At 40.1% G+C, this 27,572-nt stretch overlaps 3 protein-coding genes across 5 annotated transcripts in view; 2 read left to right on the top strand and 1 right to left on the bottom strand.

The window, feature by feature from the left end:
• Window positions 1–1,174: 1,174 nt before the first annotated feature.
• LOC118772505 (cytochrome P450 2J2-like) lies at window positions 1,175–17,174 on the top strand. 3 transcript variants are annotated; one of them, XM_036520887.1, is made up of 9 exons: window positions 1,175–1,408; window positions 11,079–11,241; window positions 11,513–11,662; window positions 12,206–12,366; window positions 12,518–12,697; window positions 13,335–13,476; window positions 14,048–14,235; window positions 15,867–16,008; window positions 16,182–17,174. In XM_036520887.1, exons 1-9 carry the CDS (start codon window positions 1,226–1,228, stop codon window positions 16,355–16,357), a joined length of 1,485 nt encoding a protein of 494 aa, XP_036376780.1. In that variant the 5' UTR covers window positions 1,175–1,225; the 3' UTR covers window positions 16,358–17,174. The 3 variants fall into 3 exon arrangements, with proteins under 3 accessions (XP_036376780.1, XP_036376781.1, XP_036376779.1); XM_036520888.1 differs by lacking the exons at window positions 11,079–11,241; window positions 11,513–11,662; window positions 12,206–12,366; ... (3 more) ...; window positions 15,867–16,008; window positions 16,182–17,174 and adding exons at window positions 3,819–3,981; window positions 4,441–4,590; window positions 5,026–5,186; ... (3 more) ...; window positions 7,052–7,193; window positions 7,577–7,955 and having other exon boundaries at window positions 1,182–1,408; XM_036520886.1 differs by lacking the exon at window positions 1,175–1,408 and adding an exon at window positions 10,408–10,724.
• Window positions 17,175–17,523: 349 nt separating this feature from the next.
• Window positions 17,524–24,258, top strand: LOC118773452 (cytochrome P450 2J2-like). The gene is made up of 9 exons (XM_036522387.1): window positions 17,524–17,804; window positions 18,769–18,946; window positions 19,258–19,407; window positions 20,107–20,267; window positions 21,088–21,264; window positions 21,863–22,004; window positions 22,644–22,831; window positions 23,237–23,378; window positions 23,480–24,258. Exons 1-9 carry the CDS (start codon window positions 17,613–17,615, stop codon window positions 23,653–23,655), a joined length of 1,506 nt encoding a protein of 501 aa, XP_036378280.1. The 5' UTR covers window positions 17,524–17,612; the 3' UTR covers window positions 23,656–24,258.
• A 1,082-nt stretch (window positions 24,259–25,340) lies between these two features.
• hook1 (hook microtubule-tethering protein 1) overlaps window positions 25,341–27,572 on the bottom strand; it is a 14,836-nt gene continuing 12,604 nt past the window's right edge. The window contains exons 19-22 of the mRNA XM_036522180.1: window positions 27,422–27,522; window positions 27,185–27,286; window positions 27,017–27,085; window positions 25,341–26,854 (exon numbers count right to left, since the gene is read on the bottom strand). Coding sequence (XP_036378073.1) covers window positions 26,696–26,854; window positions 27,017–27,085; window positions 27,185–27,286; window positions 27,422–27,522 — 431 coding nt within the window. The 3' untranslated portion in view covers window positions 25,341–26,695. The remainder of the gene's footprint in view (window positions 26,855–27,016; window positions 27,086–27,184; window positions 27,287–27,421; window positions 27,523–27,572) is intronic.

Raw genomic sequence — 27,572 nt, 5'->3', positions numbered from 1 at the left:
CGGGGAGCCAGCTTGCAGGAGTCCACCTCGAGAGGAATGTCCTGGGTGGAAAGCCACACTCGCTGGCCCTGGCGGTAGCGGGGGGCTTTGGAGCGGTGGCGGTCGGCAAACCGCTTAGCCCGAGCCAAGGGGCGGAGCAGCACAAGTCGGGCGTGTTTCCAGGTGCGGCAGCAGCGTCGGATGAACGTCGCTGCTGAGGGGACCCCGACCTCCTCCTCTTGTCCGGGAAATGGGGAAGTTGGTAACCAAGACAGCAGTGGAGGGGCAATAGCCCCATGGAAGCAGAGGGAATGGAGTTAACGGCCTATTCGACCCAGGGAAGGTGCTGGCTCCACGCTGACGGCTCCCGAGACGTCAGGCAACATAGCACCGTCTCCAGCTGTTGGTTAGCCCGCTCGGTCTGGCCGTTGGACTGGGGGTGAAAACCGGAGGACAGACTGACGGTGGCGCCCAGTAACCTGCAAAAAGCCCTCCAAAAGTTAGAAGTGAATTGGGGCCCTCGGTCGGACACCACATCGGAGGGGAGACCGTGCAGCCGGAACACATGTGCAACCAGCAGCTGAGCGGTCTCCCTGGCGGAGGGCAGTTTGGGTAAGGGGACAAAGTGCACGGCTTTGGAAAACCGGTCTATGATGGTGAGGATGGTGGTGTTACTGTCGAATGGGGGCAGGCCGGTAACGAAGTCCAGGGCGATGTGGGTCCAGGGCCGTCTGGGAACAGGCAGGGGTTGCAGCAGACCGGCGGGAGGTCGGGTGGAGGTCTTGTTCTGGGCGCAGACCGAGCAGGCGGCGGTGAAGCTCCGGATGTCCTCCATCATGGTGGGCCACCAAAACCGCCGGCCAATGAACGCCATGGTGCGCCAGGCTCCAGGGTGGCTGGCGAGCCTAGACGAATGCCCCCACTGCAGGACCTGGGAACGAACGGACTGGGGGACAAAGAGGTAGTTAGGGGGACAAGAGCTGGGACCCGGTTCATTCTGGAGGGTGGTGCGGACGGCGGTCTCGACGTCCCAAAGCGCCGCCACGACAACGCATCGTGCTGGCAGGACAGTGCTGGACGCTTCCAAGCCCCCCCCCCACCGGGTTGAATAAATGCCCCTCCCACAGCCCATTGAGTCTTGCAACATTTACCCTTCCCCTGCTTCCAAGAACAAACTATTCTCCCTGGACAGGTTTCAGATCTGCTCACTTCTCTGCTGCTCTCTCAGCACTGAAAACCTTCTGCTATGATTCTGCATACATTGCTGGAGTGGCTGGACATTAAGGGCGTCCTGCTCTTTCTCTTTTTGTTCCTGCTTCTGGCTGATGTCCTGAAGAATAAAAATCCAGCTAATTTCCCACCGGGACCCTGGCCATTGCCTTTCCTGGGAAATGTCTTCACTGGCGGTGATTACCTGACAATGAACAAGGTACAACGACCTGTTTATCGTGTACAAATAGGTAGGAAAATGTTTGCATTTTGTTTTTTAATGTTATTTGTATTCCTTGGGGAATGACTTTACTGGTTTCGATTTTAAGACCATTAATAAGGTAAGATAGGATGTATCTGGTGTCAACTGTTTAATGTTTACGTAGTGACACTCTGCCATCATGTTTTTAGTTTTGTATTCTGTATCAAACAGATAGTTAAATCAGACAGGCAATCGTATAATTTATTAAAAACGCATCGAAGTACATCCGATCAAGAACTTGTCCCACATAGTGCGCTATTATGAACAGCAACATGCTAAAATTAAAACAAAAATACTCCATTAACCATTTCGCACGTACGGTCACACCGTTGTGATTTTTCCGTTTAGCGCCTATGATAAAACCGGCGCGATTATAACACTAGATTGGAAACATTCTAGCAAATTTTAGCCTTCAGGAAACAGCGATTTAGCGTTAAAAATGTAGCAAATGCTACCTGAAAACTATGGGAAGTTTACTAACGCTAATGAAAACATAACGAACCATGTAACGTAACAGGCGCGCTACATAGCATATAAATAAGTTACGTGCGAAAGGGTTAACAGCACAATATAAAACACCAGTCTTTTCACAGAGTATAAGTGCACACACACACGCCTATGTAAAAACGCATCGGGTTCCTCAAAATTCCACGGCGCACTTCTCTTTGCGTCACGGCACGACACACCGGTTGAGAACCACTGGCCTAGATGATAGAAGCGCTGTAGGACGCTTCATGTTCCACAATTTTAAGTAACACTCAGACTCCAAGTTTATACATTAATTCAGCGAGGAGTGAAATACTGGCATGGCAACTGTGGTTAAAACATAGCTAGATAGCGAGATTCAACATGATTAATCCGATTAAAAAGAGAACATCTTTAAATTGTGGCCAGAAACGTCAAGTAGCGACTTTACAAAATGCCTGACATCTACATTCATATGGCTAAAACTGGCTGTATTTAATAGTGACTTATAATGTCACGATTTTTACTGAGAAACACAACTTCTTTCTGAAATGTGCCAGTTATCTTCAAATCAACAATTAACGCTATTCCCTTGTAACGTTACCTTTTCTGTAGGCGAGTGAGTTTCAGACAGTCCAATTTGTCATATTAATTTGAAATTAGATCGTTTAAAACCCCTCTGATGTGGCCAGGACAGGTAAACCTACCAAACGGACAACTGATTGAAAATACCTAGTACCGTTTAGGGGTTAAAATTTACCAAAAAAAAAAAATCGTTACTGCGAGGCGCTCCGTGATTATGTACAGTAGCTAGAGCCGTTGAGAGAGCTTCGTATTGTATGTACCCACTGCACCACCATCGTGGCAATAATCGCAAGAACGTGAGCCGTTTAGTGTGTTCAGTGTATTATTGTTTAGTCAAAGTACAGTTTTTTCATAACTCCCTAGAAACGTCAAACATCAAATAACGATTAATTTAATTTAATTAAGTAACTCCTTCTCAGGAGTTGAGTCTATACCACTATAATGTTCTCGTCAAAAGCAAGGTTTCGTTCCTCTGGCACGTCATTTGTTTTTAGTCCAGCGAATGAACAAGAGCTGTCTGTTATTTTCTATAAATTGAAATGAATAGGTGCCGGTCATGACAAGCTAAATATAAACTTCCCTACAATCCCTCACTTCTGTACTTAATAGCCATTACTAGCCATTACTAAATATTTTAAATTGCTCGGTGAGAAAGTGGGTAAAAGTTTTAAAAGTTAATGACCCATCTTTATTTTCAAATTATAGATAAATTTCTACCCTCTCATGTGTGTCCAGTGTGCTTGAAAAGGTTGTATTCGATAGACTGCTTGCTTTCTTTCAGGACAACCAACTTTCAAGTAAGTATCAGTACAGATTTATAGAAAGTCTTTCTACCACTGTGGACATTGTTCATTTAATGGATAATATAACCAAAGCATTTGACAACAATTAATTAACTACTGGAGTATTCACTGATTTGTCGAAAGCTTTTGATAGAGTACATCATTCAGTATTGCTAGATAAATAATGTTAATAATAATCGTATACTTTATTGATCCCCATGGGGAAATTCGTCCTCTGTATTTAACCCATCCTACACACAGTGAGCACACACACACCAGGAGTACACACACAGCAGCAGTGAGAACACACACACACACACACACACACACACACACCAGGAGCTAGGAGTACTGGGCAGCCATAGTGCAGTGCCCGGGGACCAACTCCAGTTCTGACAGGGCACTGACAGGAGTATTAACCCTAACATACATGTCTTTTGATTTTACTTTTGCATTTTGTATTAGTTGCAATGACTGCATGACCACCTCTCCAAACAAGCAACTATTTTTTTTTCTTTTTTATTCAACATGAACAGCTTGCTGAGGAGTATGGCAATATCTTCAGTCTGAGGAGGGGCAGTATGAAGGTGGTGTTTATATCTGGTTATAAAATGGTGAAGGAGGCTTTAATCAAGCAAGGAGAGAACTTGTCGGACCGGCCAGTAATTCCTCTTTTCCATAAAGTGTTTAAAGGACTTGGTAAGTAGTATCAGAAATCATAGCTATTGTCTGTACAGCAATGTTGTAATGGTTAGGAAACTTGATCTGTTACCAGTATGTAGCTGGTTGGAATGCAAGCTGGAGCTCTGTTCTTGTTCTTGTTCTTTATGTAAGGCCCTAGACTTCAGTAAATATTCAGCTCTGTTTGATGATATTGAAAATGCTGCACTGTTGTTTGTCTTGGCTAAGGGTGTTTAGCAAATAAATAATCTGAATTTCAGTGCACAAATTATGAATAATACAATAGCCACACAATATTAATTTATTCACAGGTCCTTAGACTGGGAAACTAAGTGCATGTTATAACAGACTCCGTGTTTACACAACATGTTAAACAGATAGTTTTTTGGCAAATGGTGAATGTGTGTGTGTGTGTAGCAAGTATGGGGTATGGGCGGTCCCTTATAAAACTTTTCAGTCTGCCTTCTTCTTTATCAGGTTTGGCTTTAAGCAACGGATACCTGTGGAAAAGCCAGAGAAGGTTTGCAAATGCCCACTTGAAGCACTTTGCCGAGGGCAAGAAAACTCTGGAGTGGAGTATTATGCAGGAGTGCAACTTCCTCTGTCAGGCCTTGGAGGAGGAGCAGGGTAAAAAAGCACAGGAAGTAGAACTGAAAACAAACATGAAATATCAGATACATATCATCATTTTGAAGAGTGGAGCACTTTCTAACCTCTCTGAACTTTAAAATATATCAAGAAAATAAAAAAGTTGAACTGCTATTTTTTCCACTTGAAATTTTAATGTTTTATTATTCACTGGAAACTCCATTTAATTTTTAAAACAAGATGATAAGGTCACCAGGCTACTTGCATGTCTTGCTTCCTTGTTGTGTATTTCAGTATTTTCATCAGAGCAGTTTCACATCAAAGCATTTCAGTTTAACAAGTTTAACAATGCAATGTGCCCATGCAATAACCAGGTATGTTGGTTGTACAAATTGAAAACCAAAACGTGAGACCAGCCACACTACAAGAATCACTACACGAAACATCTAATCTTTTTGGTGCATTTCACCCCAGGAGGACCCTTCGACCCCCAGTTTACAATAAACAATGCCGTTTCCAATGTCATCTCTTCTGTGGTGTTCGGCCGTCGTTTTGATTACCACGATGAACGTTTCCAGACCCTCCTACGCTTGGATGCCGAAGTCGCCCTCTTAGCAGGATGTATGACTGCTCAGGTTGTAATTTGCGTGTCATTTGTACTTCACTTACTGCATAAACCTAAAAGACAGATCTTTACATTTTCCAACTCACCAGTTGATATGGGCAAATTGAAAACCTTACTCAATATTACTCTTGTTTGTGTCTGTTTAATGCTTATGTTAGATTCAGGCCAACTGTTTAATAAAGATAATATAATTAAGAAAACAGCTGACAAGATGGATGGTTTCTGTTAATCGTTCTCATTCTCAGCTATATGATGTCATGCCGGGACTTATGAAGTATTTGCCAGGACCTCATCAAACCATACACTCAAACTATGCTAAAATTGTTGCTTTTCTAAAAGAAGAAATAGAAAAGCACAAGGAGAACTGGGATCCATCTGATCCACGTGACTACATTGACACCTATTTGGGAGAGATGGAGAGGGTAAGACGAGACCATCTCATCGTAACATCTGACTTAAGACATTAGACTTAGATATTATATAATTCCTAGGACTAATTTAGTTAGAGTATTTTTCATATACATAATTAATTTTTTACAGTTGCCATGCAAATGTGCCATACTCATGGAAAAAGGACAGCATACATTCAGACCGTTTATATTTGTGTTGCTCAGACAGACTAGAGCCTTATATCTCTAATGTTGTAGCAGTAAATGTGTGGAAGTTTAATTATTGAAACTTCATCTCCACCCCTGTCCCAACATCCACCAATTTCTTAGAAAAAGGATGACAGTGAGGCTGGATTCTGTACAGAGACCCTGACAGTGTGTGCCCTTGACTTGTTTGAGGCTGGGACAGAGTCAGCTTCAACTACCTTGCGCTGGGGCCTCCTGTTCATGATGAAGCACCCAGAGATACAGAGTATGTGACCAACAGATCTTACAGGTTTGGGTTTAAGTCCGCTGCAGGAATGGGCTGCCATCAGTCCTAAGATATCCTACTGATAGTGTGAACACAATTACAGGAATTAGCTGGGGTTACAATAGTGGTTTTTGAGTTTGGGGATCATTGATATGTCCATTTAATGATTTCTTGCATCTTCATTGTTTGAGTCTTTCATATGATGTCAGGGTGATGGTCCAGGATGTAACACCATACCAACAAGAACCAGATCTACACAAGATGAACTATTAATGGAACAATGAATGACTGATGTTTCGGTTGTCACAGTTTGTGTCTGGTTGCTCTCACAGAGAAGGTCCAGGCTGAGATAGACAGAGTGATTGGACAGTCACGTCAGCCCACCATGGCTGACAGACCCAACCTGCCCTACACTGATGCTGTGGTCCATGAGATACAGAGGATGGGTAATGTTGTGCCATTGGGCTTTCCAAAAATGGCCAACAAGGATACCACATTAGGGGGATACTTTATACCCAAGGTGAGTGAAAGAAAGGATAACAAATTTATTCTGAAAAATACAAACACATTTCACTCAAATCAGTGGAACACACCTCTAGCTAAATCAACATTTGCACCATCCACTTCTTGTTAGCGGCAAATGGAAAAGTTTTGTACTAGCAATAGCTACAGAATACTTTGAAGATTTTCATAAATATATTCACATAAATTCACAACATAAATATCAATTACAAACATTTTTAATTGGACTTATTGATTTGTAAATTTGTAAAAGAAATGCAGATGTTTTTTATTCAGTGTGTGATTCTTTAGAAGATTATTTTACATGAATGAAGTGATTAACATACAAAGAAAACATTTACAGTGTATGATTTAGTGTTAAATTTCTCTATGTGTCGTCACAAATTTTGAAATACTTAAATTTGTGTTACCAGTGTCACATTGCCATGCTTATTTGTACATCAACAGCACTTCTTGTGGTGTGAGTGAAGTTATTCTTATTTTCCTCTGCAGGGTGCAATGGTGGTAACAAATCTTTCCTCTGTACTGAATGACAAAAATGAGTGGGAGACACCAGACATCTTCAATCCGGGACATTTTCTGGATTCTGAGGGCCACTTTCTGAGAAGGGAAGCATTCCTCCCGTTTTCAGCAGGTGACACACTCTGATCCTCTTTCTCTCTCATACCATAGTTATATTTAGGACTTGTTTTCGGACATAAATTCTACTTTTCTGTCACAAATGTTTTCACAAATGTTTATTTATTATTGTGATTCACCAAAGGGAGGATGAACCACATGTAAACCAGGCAAATACCATTTTTTAAAGAAATTTAAAATGGTATGGTTCCAGGAAGTGGCACAAAGTCATAGAATTCAATCATAATCCACTTGATCTGTGATCCTCACACCCTTATGTCACTTTAAATAAGAAGTGTGTTGAATTAAATCTTTTAATCTAAAATGAGTTCTGAGATCATAATAAAGAAGGACTAGTTTTTTTTTATTATTAATTTCCTCTTGCCATTCTTTGTTCAGGCAAAAGGGCATGTCTAGGGGAGCAGCTGGCTCGGATGGAGCTGTTCCTCTACTTCACCTCTCTTCTCCAAAGGTTCACTCTCTCTCCTCCCCCTGGAGTGGAGCTGGATCTTGAAGGCCAGCTTGGGTTCACCCTATCCCCAAAGCCCTTCAAGATGTGCTTTTTGGATCGCTGATTTCCTGGGCAGTATCAGACATTGGATACAAGGCTCAGAGGATCAATTTTGGGGTGTAGAAAAAATTCATCTGTGTTCACACAATGTTTTTTTTTTTCTAATTTAGTCATCCTAGTAGTTGAAAATGTATTTCATGCAATTTTCATGTAATTTTGCCAAATGACAAATTCAGCAACAGCAGAGGTTACAGGGATTCAGGCTGAAGAATAACTGGTCTCAATGAGTCAATGAAAGAAGATCTTCAGTAAAATTGGAGAAACACATTATCCAAGTACTCTTCATAAAGTATATTACAGTTCTTGAATAATTTAATTTCCAATAAATCACCAAAGCAGGTGATTTATTCATTTAAAATTTACTAACAATAGCTTTATATGTATAATTTTACTGTAATGATAATGGATATCATGATCACAGAAAAATGCTATTACATTTAAACTGTATTTTAACTATTTTTTAATAATAAGTCATAATTAGTTCTATTTGGGACCATCTGACATTTATTAATCAAAAATAACATGTCAAAATAACATTAATATTAACATAAGAATGCTCTGTTTACCATCTAGAGAATACCTTCTAATTCTCTAGATAGTAATTCTAACCTTTCTATTAGCATACTCATTCAATGCTGACAAATTGTCAGATATGAATTCCACCTCATTGGGATGGATGTAGCTGGACATAAAAGACTGTGACCAACATGAAAAGGCCAGTCTTGTGTTCTTGCTGCAGTCAAAGTTATACTTTACTCCTATTATTATTACACAGAGTAAAGTCATATTGTTCCCAAATAATACATTTTATTTCACAAAATACAAGCATCACATTTAATCACACCCCTGCAGTCAGTATTTTGTAAATGCTCCTCCAATGTGGATTACACTCGTAGTTCTTCTTGCAGAATTGTTCAAAGTTCCTCAGAACTGTTGGTTTTCATTTGTGAACTGCTTTTTTGAGCTCAAACCGTAAATGGTAGATGGAGTAAAATGGTACAATGGTGGATTTGGGGTCCTAAAATTGAGATGACCGGTGAACATTGATTTATTGTACATTTGGATGAATATTTTGAATTTCTATCCTGTCAAACATTGGCCAAGTTTGAGTATCTTGGCAGCGATAACCAGGCTTTTGGCCAAAATATCCTGGGATGTGTTGGAGTTCATGAATCCTTCTGTCTTAACAATCCAGGGTCCATACAACCCTAAAACACAACACATTGCATATAGTGCTTTACAGTGAGTATGGATTTTTCTTAATATAAGTTTCACATTTAATATAACACTGATGAACAGGTCCAAAACACTCCATTTCTGTTTCATCTGACAATGAAAATGTCAGTCCACATGACTTTCATTAATTCAAGGTACCCCTGTTTGTGGATTGCCCCCAAAAGAGGCTTCTCATTTGCACCCTGGCCCTGAATGAAACATTCATGTAAGTGACTTTGAATGGAACTTTTGACACTCTCTATCTTGAAGATGCCAGTTTGCTTTAGAGAAATCTGTTTTTGCGGTTTTTTGTTGTTTGTGGTTTCCTCCCAAACTACTTGTTTCCCAGCTCATGAATGCATACATTTTATGCCTTTCATCGTCTTCTGTCTGACAGAGTTGCCATAGTACCACTATCCCTAATTTTTTTATTGATGAACAGTATAATAGAAATTGTTAGCTTCAGCTTTGAAAAATTCTTTATAGCCATTTCACAATTCATGGAAGTCATTCTGGGGACCTGAATCTTGATAATATAGACCACTCATGAATTTCCTCAGTTACTTCCTTTGATAATCAAGTGAAACAGGAAGACTTTGTTTACCTCTAGAGAGTTTCAGAAGCTTCCATTGAAATTACAGACTGCAAAATGATGCTGTAGAAATGTTTTTTGCTGGATCTTGTCTAAACTGTTACTTGAAGGTGTGAATTAATGGGACTCTGGAATGACATTTACTGTTTGTGAATAATCTCGAATTATGATTTAAGTTTTTTTTTTTTTTAACCAAGAATCCAATGTACATTTTTTCTATTAGGGCATATTTTGTTTATGTTTATGTTAATGTTTAATCAGCGATATGAGTAAATGTGGATGGCATTGTATATTGTGATCATTTCAAATAATGTATATATATATATATTAAACATGGTGAGAACACAATTAATACAGCTATACGCTCCTCAGAATTTATATTACCAGCGAGAGAGCAGGCTTTTGCTGTTGCGGCTGCAGCTGAAAACAGCTTTCAGGTCATATAGGGTAAGCATGTTACATCATCCCCCAGTTGGCGCCAGCGTGGCCTTGCGCTGCTCTTCCATGGAGAGCCACACACAGGCTGAATTGCAATGTAAAAAAAAAAAACAGGGGCGACCTAGATTCCTCCGGGTTGTTATACAACCACACACTTTTGGGGAAATAAAAGGGGTAGTGCTGTTGTTTATATTGCATTTACACACTGCCTTATAAGCTATACAATTTTTTTCAGACTGTATTCTGGCAAGTACCATGAAAGGGCAGCCCCTTTTGAAAAACAAGTAATTGGAAAATGCAGAAAAGAAAATTCCTGGAAAGCTCTATCAAGTTGTTCTCAGTCCAGAGAGACTCTTAGAAGCCTGAAAGCCATGCCTCTCCCAGCAGATCGGGGAGATATCAAGGGAATGCCCACCCTTTGTTTAATATCCCAAAGCCACTTTAGTTGAGCATGAACAGACATGAACTTTGCCGTACAGCAATCAGAGGACATCGCCCATATATAGCGTAGGGCAGATCTGTGCTCTCAGCACTGAAAACCTTCTGCTATGATTTTGCATACATTGCTGGAGTGGCTGGACATTAAGGGCTTCCTGCTCTTTCTCTTTTTGTTCCTGCTTCTGGCTGATATTCTGAAGAATAAAAATCCACCTAATTTCCCACCGGGACCCTGGCCATTGCCTTTCCTGGGAAATGTCTTCACTGGCGTTGATTACATGACAATGGACAAGGTAAAACTTAAAACAATATTTCGCCTACCTATTTATCTCGTACAAATAGCAGGCAAAGTAGGCAAAATATTAGCATTTTCCCATGCTTTTTTATTCTATATACGATTCAATTGCAAGTTAACTTTGTCTAATCAGAAATACTACTCTTGAAATTTCAAAACTGAATAAAATGTTCTATGGGAATGTCAGGATCAATATTTAGAATTAACCTTTACTTAATTTCTTGACTTTCTTGGCTGATGAAAAATACTGCCTCCCTGTGTTGTGAATACATGTTACATGTGCATGTTATAGCACTTCTGTTAACGCAGTTACTCTGACTGTGAGCCCTTTTCATTTGTTAAACATGCTCAGCTTGCTGAGGAGTATGGCAATGTCTTCAGTCTGAGGAGGGGCAGTGAGAAGACAGTGTTTGTATCCGGTTATAAAATGGTGAAGGAAGCTTTGGTGAATCAGGGAGAAAGCTTTACTGACCGTCCTGTGACTCCTCTTTTTCATGAAATCTTTAAGGGTCGTGGTAAGTATGCAGAACTTAAATAAAACTAAAAAAGCGCTTTATGGCTTTATATCCAGTATGCAAGCAAATGCAATTTGTGCAGTATGCAAATAAATGCAATATTTCCCTCCATTATTTACACTGTCTACAGGTTCTAGTCACAGTTTTGTAATGTAGAAAAGTGATTTCTGGACCAGAAGCTCCACGATGGTTAAACTAAATATTTAGGCCTTTATTGGTTTTCCTTAAGAGCAAAGCCCCAGTGCTGATGCAGATTTTGTTTTTCATCAAGGCTTGTCTTTGAGCAATGGCTACATGTGGCGGAAACAGCAGCAGTTTGCTCTAGCCTTCTTAAAGAACTTTGGAGAGGGCAGAAAGACACTGGAGCTCCACATTCTGAAGGAGTGTGACTTCCTCTGTGAGGCCATCAGAGAAGAGCAGGGTAAATAACTACTGTGAAGCATAAGAGGTGGTGGAGAGAGGAAATTTTAAGGTTAAACTGCAATTTTGATATAGGGATATAACAGTGTTAGCAATATTAGCTGTAAATAATAGACATTTTTCAATCTTCCATCTTGACATCATTAATTCCTCAAAAGTTGGCGTCTCTTCAATTCTGGTAAATAACACAGGATATTCAATTGCTGAATTACAATGACAGGTTGTGCGCCATTATACATTTTCACTTCAAGTTTTTGTTCAATGCAAAAGTGCTTTTCATTATATAATACTTGATGATAGTTCTGCTTATTCTTTCTTATTTCAAGAAAAAAATTGGTTCATTTTTGTTGTGGTACAGTTTTGTTGTGCTCATCAAAGTAAAACACCTTCTATGAACAATTATGATTTCTACCGTTGACAATTATGATTTCTTCATTATGATGGAACAGTGCATACAAAATTAACAGTTTAAAAAAGCATGCTTTCTGCCTTTTCAACTGCGCAGGTTAACTGAAATCAGTATCTGTGTTAACTGGATCCATAGGAGGAGCCTTTGACCCACATGTAAAGATAAACAATGCTGTTGCCAATATCATCGGGTCCCTGGTGTTCGGCCATCGCTTTGAGTATGGCGACGTGAATTTCCAAAAGATTCTACGCATGAGCGCTGAATCCGTCTACTTAACAGGCTCATATGGCGCTCAGGTATGGGCTACGTTCAGTCACTGTACCTCTGTGGAGCAGCAATACAGCCTATAGCCCCAGAGTGCTGGCTTGAATTGAAATGCGAGCATTTGTTATAGCACATACTCTGTCAGTAAGTGGGAATAAGGTGCTGACACTGCAAATCTTTCAGCTCTACGATGCCTTCCCGTGGCTCCTAAAGTTTTTCCCTGGCCCTCATCAAACCGTCATCTCAAACTACAACAAGCTGGCAGACTTTCTGAGACACAAGATAGAGGAGCACAGGGAAGACTGGGACCCTCAGTCTGATCCTCGGGACTACATTGACTCCTATTTCCTGGAAATTGAGAAGGTATGGCTATATTAAAATTATTACTATCTTCATTTTTGTTTACTGCAAAACATATTTTGAGGATGTTAGCATAAGATAGAAAATGGTCATGGCAAAAGCTTCTGTAGAAGAAAAAAAATGTATGTAAACATCTGCAAATGTTTTCCTATAGGGTTGTAATTACTCTGAATCACATCCTTGTCATAAGATCAGCCCAGTGAGAACCAGAGGGCTGTTCCCAGAATTTAACCTAAAGCAAGATTCTACAGCTCCAATCTAGAGTAGGGTTATCAGGAGCAGCCATGAAAGTGACTAGTCTGTTGCCACAGCAAGTGGAACATGTGTACAGCAATATGGCTTTGACAAAGTGCAGAAATGGAAACAGCACTCCCAATGCACAGTAGTTTTACCCATTTCAGGTCTTAGTGGAGACAGGTGAGTGTATTGAGTTGAAGCCTCAACTGGGCAGCTTCCACTGTTCCAGTGCACTCCTGTGGTTAGTATAACTTGGGATGTCTCAAATTGCTATTCATTGAGAGTGATATTTCCATCACTGAAGCCCAGCAGTTTCCTCTTTTCCTTGTCAAGTAAGTATGTTGCAAAGAACTGAAAAATTTGAAAGATTATTCTGTTCTCACCAATTTCCTGCGTCTCCTAGAGAAAAAATGACACAGAGGCCGGATTCAGTGTTGAGAATTTGGCATTTTGCACTGTGGACCTGTTTGAAGGTGGGGCAGAAACTACAACTAACACTATGCGTTGGGCTCTCCTCTTCATGATGAAGTACCCAGATGTGCAAGGTAGGTGACCATTTTGGTTTAGATTATCTTAATAATATATTAAGATAGGTTACCTATCTTCCCCACTTTTCATAAACGACTATTCGTCTCCTGCACAAATGTGAGTAGCATTAGTACCGTAAATAAACGATTGAACAGGTTATTTGCTGCAGTGTGCGGATAGCTACTATGTTGTGCAGTAAACAAACAAGGATAGTTAACTTGATCAAGAGCCATACTTGTTTGCTGTAATGCTGTGTGTGATACACAGTGAAGATGTCTGACATTCACAGCAGGCAGTGCCTTTACACCAGGCCTGACAAAGATAACAGCAGCACTTGGCCTGATTAGAAATCTGCTGCAGTTGTGCATGGACCACACCTGCAGGAGAGGCCACCACTCTCCCAGGCCGTAAGAGCCTCCCAGGTTTGGGTAAAGCAACAGTACCAGTACCAACGAACAACAGGAGAAGCCCTCTGTGTTCCCAAACCCCACCTACGGGAGTCACATTGTTACTTGATCAGTTAATGTCATTACTTCTATATTCGTATTTTAAAACCTTTGTTTAAACTGTACCTGCTTGCTCTCACAGAGAAGGTCCAGGCTGAGATAGACAGGGTAATTGGACAATCACGCCAGCCCACCATGGCAGACAGAGCCAACATGCCCTACACTGATGCTGTGCTCCATGAGACACAGAGGATGGGAAACATTGTGCCTCTGAACATGACCCGGATCAGCAGCAAAGACACTATACTGGGAGGATACTTTCTGCCTAAGGTGGGGGACTATCTACCAAGGTTATTCAGGAGTTAATGGTGCATAAGAATCTCTGCAGAAATTCCATATGAACTCCACAATCATAAATGTCTTCAGTGTTGGGAACTGCTTGAGGGTTTTATGGGGCACCTGTCCTACAAACAGTTATTTGTATTTCCAAGCATATTGCACTTTTTATACTGTTTGTATTGCATTTCCAATTATTTCACTAATATTTCCATTTTGTTTTCCTAATGATAGCATTTTCATTTTGTGTGACAAGATACATTTTCTTAATGAGATTGTAAAGAAGTCATTCATACAACCCAATCATAGTAAAGTTGAAGGACTCTTTTTTTAATTGTCTTAAAGGAAAGCTAAAATAATCACAAGCCAATTATTATTACCTGTATGATGACTAGCTCTTTTAATTATCCTCACCCTTTTCCCCTATCAACTAACTTACACTCAGCTTAAAATGTATAGAGTGCAAATGACTGATTCTTGAATCAAATAAAAAAAGAGACATGAGAGACATAGAGACATGAATAAATTACCTAACTCACAAACATTAGATGTGTTTTTATACAGCTAGATATAAGGCCTCTCCAAACCTTTCTAAACTCCTCCAAAATAGTCTACTCCTCTCAATAATAATTTCAGGGTAGGTTACACTTTCATTCCACTTGAGCAGTGGTAACCATGAAAACGAAGCACAAACAAAGAAAAGATCTTCCATGGCTACTCGGCATTTTCTGGAATGGGGAGGCATAGTAGGTGTTTAAAATTCAAATCCTGCTTTGATTATGTGAACCCTGTCACAATCTAAAAACATCCCTGTCCGCAGAAAGAGATAGACACATTTCTGCTTAAATACAAGGAATACAATGTTTGTACAGAGCAAGCAGGGGCACAACCCTTATTTAAATGTCCGTAACTGAAATACTAATCACCATAACTATAATTAGTTGTCCTCAAATTCAAGTTAAATCCCCCCCCCCATTTTGCCATTTTGACTTTGTAAATCTAAGATTCTTGGCTTGTACTTGTACCTCTATCTCATACCTTGTATTTGTAGCACATTTTTGCCTACGTAGTATAGCGGTACTTTATTGTCCCAGCGATATATCAATATCACTGCCCTCATCTTGAGCTCTGTCTGTACAGCACAACAAAGTTAATGTGTATATTTAAGATTATACTGGTATGTATGTCCCATGTCCCAGTGATTGCATTTGATATATTTAACCATAGATCAGATTAGCTCTGGCCCGCTACACCGACCTTGTGCTCAGCTTCAGCACGATCTGCATTGTATGACCTGTACACATCTTGCCCTTGTGCCTGTTTGCCCACTATATGCAATTTTGTATGTCACTTTGGAAAAAAAAAAGATTCTGCTAAATGAATAAATGTAAATGTAAATGTAAACATGATAGTGTGATGAGAAGTGCTCAAACTGAAGAGGTAAATAAATAGAGCTAAATAAATAAATGTAAATGTAAATTGTATTATATTAGTTAGATCAGCGTAGTAAAGGGTCTAGGGGGCAAACTGCAGATAGGCAATGTGTAAATAAGTTACAGCATCACTCTTATCCCAAGACTTCACTCTCCAACAAAGAATTTTTATGTCTTTTTTATGATGTGCAGGGTACAGTCATCGTCACTAATCTCTCCTCTGTGCTGCGTGACAAAAATGAGTGGGAGACACCTGAAACCTTCAATCCAGGACATTTCCTGGATTCTGAGGGCCGGTTTCGGAGAAGGGAAGCGTTCCTCCCATTTTCAGCAGGTGGAGCTCAGTCTTTCTTTTCTCAAACCTCCGACATGCTTCATTGTCAGCTTGTCTGAAGCTGTTCTGGAGTGCACACCTCATTTTAACATGAAACCAATTCAAAAACAAACTATTCTGTGTGCTTTCACACTGCCGTACTGATTGTTAATGTGTTCCTATGCATTCCTCAGGTAGGAGGGCTTGCCTGGGGGAGTATTTGGCTCGAACGGAGCTGTTCCTGATCTTTACATACCTTCTCCAGAAGTTCATCTTCTCTCCTCCACCTGGAGTTGAGCCCAGCCTGGAAAGTCAGCTTGGGTTCACCCAATCCCCAAAGCCTTTTAAGATGTGTGTCTCTATTCGCTGATTCCTCACCCTGCAACAGCTACAGATCCAATATAATTAGTATGTAAAACCACTAAGATAACCTGAGAGGGTTCCCGTTTATACACAGGGGCAGATGCTATGGTTTTCTTTCTACATAATCAGAAAAATAAATGGGTATTAGAAAAAAGAGGATTTATACAGTTAGCTTAGAATATTTAAATTGAGTGGGTGATCCAGCGCCTGGAACAGTCATGTCCACGTGCGTGCTGTATCACACAATATGATAACATCAATAATGTTTGACAGACCTTTCATACAGAAAACACTAGCTGGCTAGTTAGATGGGAGACAAGTTACATATTCATTTCTGATAAAAAAAGAACTAACTGGTCCAAGGGAGAGGGTTTTTCCTTTCTTATCTCATAACACATGCACATATTTGCTTTGCACTAACATTAACAGAGCAAAGAACATGCCAATCCTCACAAAGGTCTAGCAGTTCGTAAATTGTAGCTGTAAAGCTGGTTTAAAAATAACTGTTATAAAATATTATGAGTCATAAATAATACTGAGATGACAATGTGTTTAAAATCAGGTGAAAAACTAAATGGTATACATATGCCAGAGAATAAAAAAATGAATAAATAAATTTACCAGTCTGTCTCTGAATCACAAAGGCCCACAGACAGTTGAAGTCTGAAGAATTCATATGTAGCGGACCAACACGATTCCCTACCAGACCATAACCGCAGTCATGTTCTGTAATAAACCTTGCATGGAATGACAGATGAATTCATGAATTTAATCTGAATGCTGTATTTATAATGTTCTGTAAGTTGCTGTGGATAAACACAATAAACAAAAAAGCAATAAATGAATAAACAACTACAAAAAACAATCTTGTTTTGATAAACCTAACGTGACCACAGCCCTCACTGGTAAATGAGTCAGTATTTTGCATGTGAGAGAAATGTTTTCTGACAGTACACCCACTGCATGACAATATGTTCAGCCGGACAAACTTAATGCATTTTGCAATACATGCAGGAAGTAAATATGTGATCCGTTGTGCATTGTCTGCATGAGAGTGCCAGCAACACAAATGGTATACTATTACATGTCATTGTTTGGTCATGGTGCAGAGCTGCCAGCTCTGCCTCTATTGGTTGCACCTGACTGGTTGCATAATACATAGCTTCCATTGTGTGCAAGGAGACAGTATTAACAGCACTGAAGAGCGAAAGTGTGTCGTAGTTCTTTTACGGCAGTGCTTGGGCAAGGTTTCCCTCCTCACAATGCTGCTGTATTCCTTGCTAGAGGGGCTCGACATCCAAGGACTCTTGCTGTTCCTCTTAGCCTTTCTTCTGATCACCGACTTCTTGAAGTACAGGAACCCCCCGAACTTCCCCCCTGGACCTTGGGCTCTGCCCTTCGTGGGGAATGTCTTCCATATTGACAACAAACAGCCACATATTTACCTGACAAAGGTGAGCAAATCTGGGAGCCTCATTCTGTTTGCTAATTATGTATAAATGTGCTATTAAGGAGAGGCAAAGCATTGCCTGTCTTCAACAGGCAAAGCGGTCATGTGATGTTGAGGATTACAGGATGCATGTTAGTGATATGTGACCTGAAATCTAATCAATGTTTAAATGGGCATGTTATCAACACAACCTATTAACTAATCTTAAAAATTTTAATTTCAATATTAAAATACCTGAGGCTGAGAAATATTATTGCTGCAGAGTCACAGCATGATATGATAATCACATATGAGTAAACTTGTAGAGAGAAACATGTAGAGATAGTGTTCCTAGGAAATGTTCAACTCTACATGCATACCAATTATTTAAATGTCTTTTTCCTGCTGAAAATTACACTATTGGATGCAAAAAAAACCCTGGACATGGGTGAGGTACTTTAATCTGACAATGAGAAAAGCCATATTGCTTAATTAGTGCAAAAGGCAAAATGAACAAGAGGGAATTCTTGTGGACAGCTCTTTCACATGAAAGGAATAAATAGCTTCATACATTTACATTTACATTTATTCATTTAGCAGACACTTTTATCAAAAGTGACATACAAAAGTGCATATAGTGGGCAAACAGGCACAAGGGCAAGATGTGTACAGGTCATACAATGCAGATTGTGCTGAAGCTGAGCACAAGGTCTGTGTGGTGAGCCAGAGCTAATCTGATCTAAGGTTACATATATATTGAATACAATCACTGGGACATGAGACATACATATCAGTATAATCTTAAATATACACGTTAACTCTGTTGTGCTGTACAGGCAGAGCTCAAGATGAGGGCAGTGATATTGATGAGGTTATTGAGGTTCTTTAATAGTTATACTAACAACACCATTGCCTCCTACTCAGGAGACCAGTCATTGACAGTTCAAAGTTAAATGACTGTAGATAACTAATTTATCTTGTTTCCAAAGCTGGCCAATGTTTATGGTAATGTCTTCAGCCTCCGGCTGGGCAGAGAAAAGACAGTGCTTGTGACAGGCTACAAAATGGTGAAGGAAGCCCTGGTGACTCAAGCAGAGACCTTTGTGGACCGGCCTCCAAGCCCATTGGCTGACAGAATCTATTCAGGAAATGGCAAGTCTCTAAATGGTAAGTAAATGAGGGATTGAGCTACCAGAGTGCACTATTATAAGCATAATGATAGAACTGTAATTGTCATAGTTATATTGTAAGTGTGATAAATAGTAATAATGATAAAACTAAGACAATGGCCTCAATACAGAGTCTCTCCAGGATATTTTTTATTCATATTCCACATGTAATATTAAAATTATAACTATGATGTTAATAGTACTTTGTACACCAGTACTGTTTGTCTATGCTTCATGTAAGTCAACAGTGGACATGAAAGATCACAATTAAAACCCAGAGAAAATAAAAAAAACATGTGTTCCATCCAGGCATATTCCTCAGCAATGGATACAGGTGGAAGAAACAAAGGAGATTCGCTCTTACCACCCTCAGAAACTTTGGACTAGGGAAGAAGTCATTGGAGTCGGTCATCTGTGAAGAGAGCAGATTCCTCCAAGAAGAGATCGAGAGAGAAAAAGGTGTGGGCAGGATTGGGTCTCAATGAGGGATGGGACTTTAACTCCGAAGTCCAAGGAAGATATTTTACTTACCCACTTGATAGTGATCTCCCCAGATCAAAATCAACAACAGTGCTACTACTCCACTGATCTTCAGCACTTTAAGGGCACGCTTGGCAGTAATCATGTCACATCACAGGTCTGAAGACACAGCTCTTCCACACTCATCTGATCACCTGAAACACTACCACCTAAAGCAATTTCTTACGTCTTAAACTTTGTTTTCCTTTACTAAAAATATTGAATGGTTTAATGCAGTCGTGTCTTTATCAACTAGCTTGTACCTTCTCTGGCCAACTATTGAAACCTGGTCATGCAGTACGTCTAATACTGTTGACTGCTTATATGGCTTTTTGCTTGTATTGTACTCTCCCTCACTTGTAAGTCACTTTGGATAAAAGTGTCTGGAAATGAACAGATGTAAATGTAGGTCAATTGTAAGTACATTACCCTGCAGCTATAAATATTTTACCAGAGTAGAGCCTGATACTTTTTAGTGTTTAGGTTTCCTGGAATTAAATAGTGAGTATATGAAAACTAATATAAGGGTTTTTAGCTTTGGGTACTGAAGCAGCCCCTGCTTTTACATTTTTGGAACAGTGCAAAGGCCAGAGAAGATTTACAGTCCACCCTCTTCTTCTTATTCTTCTTATTTCACAGGTAGACCTTTTGACCCTCACATGCTCCTCAACAATGTTGTCTCCAACATCATCTGCGTCATGGTCTTTGGACACAGGTTTGACTACAATGATCACAACTTCAATATTCTGCTGAAGTTGTTGTCTCATGCGATCCAGCTGGAGGGCAGCATATGGGGCCAGGTAGGGGTGGTTTCTTGCTGTTTTTTAAATAATGTATGATATTAATATATAATCATTTGTGATATTAATATACAATCATAATTTAAATACATTTTATGCAACCCAGTTTTTGGAATTGCAAACGGTACATTAATCTCCTCTCACTGTGACAACCTCTCCACGCATGCTAGAGTGCTGAATTGAGATAAATGCAACCCTCCAGTATACTTGCACACAGCCAAGGGCCATTTTTCACTCTACAAGTCAAACAGCACATCACAATGAAGTAAACACTCATTGGAGGATAGGCGCTACGCCACTGACATCATCCTAGCAACTCACTTAAATCCAGGGTGGGTCACAGGGTGCATGAGAGCAGTAAGATGAGGAAGCCTGAGCTGACCTATCCACCGCTGTCCTCAGCAGACTGAAATCATTTTTTTTCCGCCACTGTAGGCTCCTGGTCTTTGTCAGCTGACACATGGCCAGTGTCAAACCTGGGCTGTAGAGCTCAGCCTGTACACAAGTGCATTTTCAACTGAGCCACAGTTTAAATTTAGAGCACTGCTTTCTGGGTGACTTTCAGATTTAAGTCACACACTTTCACAGATGAAGCAGTACAACAGTATCACTGAACTACCCTCTCATATCATATTTGTTCCTGCATGACTGAAAATTAAAATGGAAAAATCCCTCGTAAAAAACTTAAAGCAGAATGCAATAATAATAAAAAGTGTTGTGCCCCCATCACTGCTCTGGGTGAAATATTCATATTTTGATGAACCATAAAACAGTAGTGAAATCTATCTGCTCACTCACTATGAAATGGGTTCATCTTCAGCTCTACGAGGCTTTCCCGACTGTGATGAAGTACCTTCCAGGACCACACAATGACATCTTCACGCACTACAAAGAGCTCTCCGCCTTTGTGAGAGAAGAACTGGAGAAACATAAGGAGGACTGGGACCCATCAGACCCAAGGGACTACATTGACGCCTTCCTCACAGAGATACAGAATGTAACTGGTGCTTTAGCTGTCATAATTTCATAAAGTCATGCTATTCAAGTCATGCTATTTCATGCTAGTCATGCAGTTTGGTACGTTGGACTGTTTTGAAGCCTTCATATACACTGACTGTATATTTCTAGTGACTGATGTATGGTAGTATACTTGGCTTCCCTTGTCTTGTCAGGTTGCACAAGTTAACTTTTGCTAGGGATTGAATAGTGTTATGCTCATACTCACTGGTCTGGGAGTGTTGTTAGCCTGGTCTGACACTGTTGCTCATTCAAGTTGAATGGATGCATTTGTGCTGGAAGTCACTCTGGATAAGAGCATCCGTGAAATGAATGTAATGTATATTTAAAATGGGTATACATCCCTGTTTTCATGTTTCAGAGGTATATCACAAGGTTATTTTCCATCTTGCACTGGTGTGTAGGGCTTTAATCTTGTCTAGTAGGGTGAATAATTTGCTCACTCAATCTGACCCTCTCTCTTGGATCACCTGGAGATACAGTACAAAGACCACCATTACATCTCATTGGGCTGCTGCCCTTAAGATGTGGGTGGGAAAATAAACATGCCTATTGCATTTTTTTTCTTCACCTGTCAGAATAAAGGGGACCCTGCAGCCGGCTTTGAGGAGGCCAACCTGATCCTGTGTAGTTTGGACCTGTTTCTCGCTGGGACAGAAACCACCTCCACTACACTGCGCTGGGCCCTGCTTTACATGATGAAGTACCCTGACATAAAAGGTGAATGACTCTCAAGGGACATGTGGAGCCAGTGAACCCAGGGGAAGCGCACGATAGGACCAAGCACTGTAAAGGGTCATGGACTTTGGGTCCTGTGTGCCTGTGCGCCAACTAAACAGATTCATTTTTCAAGTGTGTCATTTTTTTCCAGAATTTTTCAAATGATGTCAAGGTCTAAAGAAACATACATGATAAATGTAAGATAAGATACAGGTAATTCTTCTAGCACAACAGGTGCGTTTTAACATTTATATCAGGGAAGGAGAATAAAACTACAGATATACCTGTAAACATGACCTGGCATAATCCTGTGGAAGAAACAGTGGACTGTGGACTTTCCATGTTGTCCAGCTTCCACTCCATCTTGCTTTAAAAGACAGTACTATTCATAAAACCTAAATTGCCATTCAAGATAAACTCTTCACTGACGTTCACTACAGATTTTATGGAAAGAAAATCTCTATTAAAATCCCTAGATACTTAGATGGAATTACTTTAATAAAGATAATAAATTATTGTTTATCTTTAGAAGGTTGACTAACCTTTAATTTCTCAAACAAAGCAAAACACGAGGCAGTGCATCAGCCGTGTTACTAATGCTTCACGTGACGTGTCCATGCTGGTTTTGTCCCATACCAGAGAAGGTCCAGGCTGAGATAGACAGGGTGATTGGACAGTCACGTCAGCCCACTATGGCAGACAGAGCCAACATGCCCTACACTGATGCTGTGATCCACGAGATACAGAGGATGGGAAACATTGTGCCTCTCAACGGTCCCCGGATGGTCAACAAAGACACCACACTGGGAGGATACTTCCTTCCAAAGGTAGGAAGAACTGCAGGCATTTGCTGTGCTTGCTTAAAGTCTGGGATATAATCCTTCCTTTCTCATGAGGACTCATCAACCCATTGAATGAAATTCTGAACCCACACAGCTCAACCTCTTGAATACTGACAATGTAGCCTCATTTCTGAGACTTGAAGTAAAAGACTACATTCATGAAAATAACAGAAGAATGCATACCTCTTTAAATCAGCGGAATTAAGCAAATTAAGATTATGTCTGAATGCCAATACCCACTGTGGGGGAAACAACATGTGTTTCACATCACTATGCTTGTTTCACATCAGCAATGTTAATGGCCTAGAAACCCAGACCTGATGGTATGTCCTGAGGTAGCCTTTGGAAGAACAGCAGCAGTGTCATGATCTGTGCATTATTTGCCTTCAGGGTACATCAGTGCTGACAATCCTGACCTCAGTAATGTTTGACAAGACTGAGTGGCAAACGCCGGACACCTTCAACCCTGGACACTTCCTGGACTCCGATGGGAAGTTTGTGAGGCGGGATGCATTTTTGCCCTTCTCAGCAGGTAATGTTGAGTACAACATTAAGCAGTAAAATGAAACAAATCCAGGCAGATGAGGAAGTAACGATTAGTTAAGTAACTCAGTAAATCGTGCTTCTCCTCAGGAAAGAGAATATGCCTGGGGGAACAGCTCGCCAGGATGGAGCTGTTCCTCTTCTTTGTCTTCCTGTTCCAAAAGTTCAGCTTCTCCCCTCCCGAGGGTGAAGAGTTAGATCTGGAAGGACAAGCTGGAACCACACTGACACCACTTCCCTTCAAGATCTGTGTCACCCCCCGTTAACCTGCCATTTAATGTGTGCTACATAGCACGCTGAAATCCAAGGGATTTATCTACTACGCTGTGTGTGTGTATGGTGTAGTGCTTTATAGTGGGGATGACCAATTTGTTTTGTTCTCTATATTGTTACATAGCTCCAACACATGATATCTACATCACATTCACACCATCTCCTAATAAACTATTATTTACTGCCAATGTCATTAAAATTAAGCCAGGTGTGCAAGATCTCATTAAGAGATGAATCTACAAATTTACAGGATAAAAATCACAAACTAAATTTGCAATGTTACTATCAAAGTCTGACAGGATGAATGCAGGTGTATTAAGGACAACTCTTGCAACTCTTATCTTAGATAATCAATTTGTCAGCAAAAATATGAAATATGAGACAGCGTATTAACACTACAATGACTTCACATAGGAGCTGCATAACTTCATGGTTGTCAGTGTGCATCTCTTCCTAGTAATTTTTAGTGTTTAAACTAATTCACCTCAGTTTTTGATTTTGTCTGTCATAAACAAAAAAAAAACATTATATCCTGCATATTGTTTTGCATGTATTTCATAGTCTTTGAGAAATGTTTCATGTGATTAAAGCATTAAATATGGCAAACCATGCATGTAGTCTCTTCATTCAAATTTGGGTTACATACATAATTAAAATTCAGTCAATACACCATTTTCATAGGAAAAGAAGAGCTTCTCGTAAGGGGGATTTAAATAAAAGTATTAAAGTTTAGGTTTGGTGGAAAAAGCTGAAGTTTTAAACACACTGAAATCCAAATTTATCTATTCACATTATGTATGAAATTGGTTGTAGTGAATGTATGTACATATAAGAATAAGAATAAGAATAAGAATAAGAAATACTTTATTAATCCTGAAGGAAATATATAAATCTAACTTGCCATGAGAGCAAAAGATACAACTGTTGGAGCATGTTTTGAGACTAATTCAGTTCATTTTAGTGTAATTCTGGCCCACTCAATGTTTTCATTTCAATGTTTTCATTGAATCAGGATAAGGTTGGTGGCTATATACAGTACCATTGTTTGATCTTGAAAAAGTACACTACTTCTGAACTTCATGTTAGTCCCGATATAATCTACAGCAGAGGTATTAACTGTAACAAACTTGATTTATCAGCTGTTGAGGTATGCATACAATGGATGCAAACTTTGTAAAAGATGAGAAATGTTCAAAGTTTTAGAGATGTGAAGGGAATCCTGCAGATGATTCGCTTGCAACCGGCAGAATTGTTAGTTTGAACTCTGTCAGCCTCTAGTGGGCAATGATGTGGAAGCAGCCTACTTGGAAAACATCTACTTAGTTTTGATGTCTCAGGAAAGCCCCTTTGATGAAACAATAAAACACATTACACAGCCCCACAACTACCACTAAAACCACAATTAAGTAAAACATCTTTAGAAAATTCAAACAAATTTTTATTTTTTCAATGAACTCCAAAGGCTTATAAAGTACATCCTAATTTCACTCAATAGATAAATTACATTTCACATTTACATTTAAATTTTCATACCTTTTCTCAAATAATCAGCATAAATCTGAATAGATTTTAAGTTTGGTTTCATCCAATAAGGTTTTGATAGTTTACACCACTTTACTAGTAAATGTAAGTAAATGACATTGCTTGTGATTAAGTTCAAGTAAAATTCATTTGTGTGGCCAAGAATTTGATACACGCTATTATAAAATACAGGAGGGGAGAAAAAGAAAGGTTGTATATCTGAGATTGTGGCTTGCTTTAACATGAGAAATTTGAGTTGAAATACAGAAAAATAGCACGAGGCAGACCAGTGTTTCTCAGTTCTCACACCCCATCTTAGGACGGGTCTGTTCAACCAACGTGCTTCCTACCAACTACAAACCAAGAACTCTATGAAGAAGGAAGAGTCACATTCTCAAAGTATTACGGGTACAGAATATAAGCCTATTAGTACTACTAAAACCATATGCAAATTTCAAATATTATTAAATTCTTAGTCTTTACCCCTTCAGAATAATTAAGTTTGATATACTCTACATAAGCATATGCTGGCATGTGCACCCTTGATTACTTTGACCTGTCCTTCTACTAGAATCCTTGCTAAACACTAAGACACAAAACATCCAGAGAAAAAAGGCCTTCTTACAGTATTTCCACAGATCATGCAGTAGTTGTGTCACATTTTGTACCATACAAAAAAAACCATAAAATCGAATTGCTTCAAACAAATGGAAACTTCGTTACAGCACCTCATTACAGATTTTCAGTCCCACTCCCCATGAGAAACATGTTAATGCTTGCAATACATATATGTTTTTCTTTTAGGAAACCCCTTCTGTACTACATAAGTGAGAACAACACTATATGCACTATAAAAGAGAAATTTGATGTCCAGCACCAATTTGCCTTTCGTTAAAGTTATTCGTACACATCTAATTTTGGGATTTCTCTGTGAAGAGATTTGAAGGTGAGGAAGGTCATTCTTCAATTAATGTTTGTCACATCTCCAAACTGCATAGCTTAATCTAAACATCATACAATGATTAGTTCTGGAAGTAATTAAGAGTCCAGTTGAGTCCTGAATTTTTCACTGAAATGATCCATTTTCTTAAAACCCCACAGCTGAAATACAGAAGCTGACTGGAGGTATAAATATAAATACAACATCTGTTGCTTTTTAACTGATTTTGTATCTTGCTGCCACTACACATATATACACATAAAAAAGTTATTTCCCTGACTCGATATGAATATGACATATGATATGATAATATAAATAAAGGCTCAATCAATTCCAAACTTTACCCATTTGCTAGACATGCCAGTCAAACCTGCCGCTAACTGGCGGAAGAGTCCAGCTTTATGACAGCGAGAGTTGGCTGGGGAAAGCTGAAATGAGGCCCTAAGTGCTCGTGTTCACATCTCATCACATGCATGTCTCTAAGAAGTCGCTTTGCGGAGCCGACAGCACTGTGCTTAAGGTCACTTGAGTGCGCACTCAGGGAGCAGGGGTGGGAGCGTGAGGAAGTGCTGTTACTTGGAGGAGGAGGCCGGCACGTTGACGGAGACCGTGCGGCGAGCGTTGGTCACCTGCCGCTGCTGGGCCAGGAAGGACTGGCCGGGCGGCACCAAGGAGGTTGCGTTTCGGCCGGCCAGCCGGGACTCGATGGCGAGCTTCTGGAAACTCAGGCTCTGCGAAAAGGCACAGGCGGAGTCAGTTACAGTCAGAACAGTTATATATTATTCACTGCCTCTCTGCACTTATAAGTGTACACAGGAAGGGGAGCTCAAAAAGTAGGCCTTTTCTGTTGATTTGTGGGATAAAATGCAACCCTGCTTCCAACACCTCCCTACCTTATTGTACCATGCAGTGACAATCAGCTTCTCTTCGTATTCTCGGAGTTTCGCCTGCTCACATTCACGCTACACAGAAAGAGATCATCGAAACAATACAGAGATTACTAAAACGTGAACAAAGAGAAACTCTGGGAAGATCTCTCATAGTAGGCAAAGTGACTGCACCTCCAGACTGAAGATTCTCTTGTCCTTCTCCGCGAGCTGGTTCTTCAGCGACTGTATCTCAACAGTAGCTGGGTTCAGTTTTGGATCGAGGGCCCTTATCACCTGCAATAGAGGACAATGAGAATAAAAATCTCTGATCGCACAGAAACTGGAATACCATCACAACAGCATGCTGGCACCACTCTCATGGCCTTCACATAATGCAGGCCTTACTACAAGTAATTCAAAAGCACTGACATTGCGGGCTTTTTCCAAGTACATCTTGTAGCGATCCTCCATCGCTCTCATGTCTTCATCCTTCTTCTTCAGCGCAGCCAGCAGCTCATCTATCTTCAGTGCTGCAGACAGACACACACATGACTGATCACCTCTGCAAGGGGGAAAGGTC

This window comes from Megalops cyprinoides, chromosome 2 (assembly GCF_013368585.1).
Source record: "Megalops cyprinoides isolate fMegCyp1 chromosome 2, fMegCyp1.pri, whole genome shotgun sequence".
In the NCBI taxonomy this organism is placed as follows: Eukaryota; Metazoa; Chordata; class Actinopteri; order Elopiformes; family Megalopidae; genus Megalops; species Megalops cyprinoides.
Note: the sequence above shows the minus strand (reverse complement) of the source record. Positions and strands in the feature narration are given on the sequence as shown.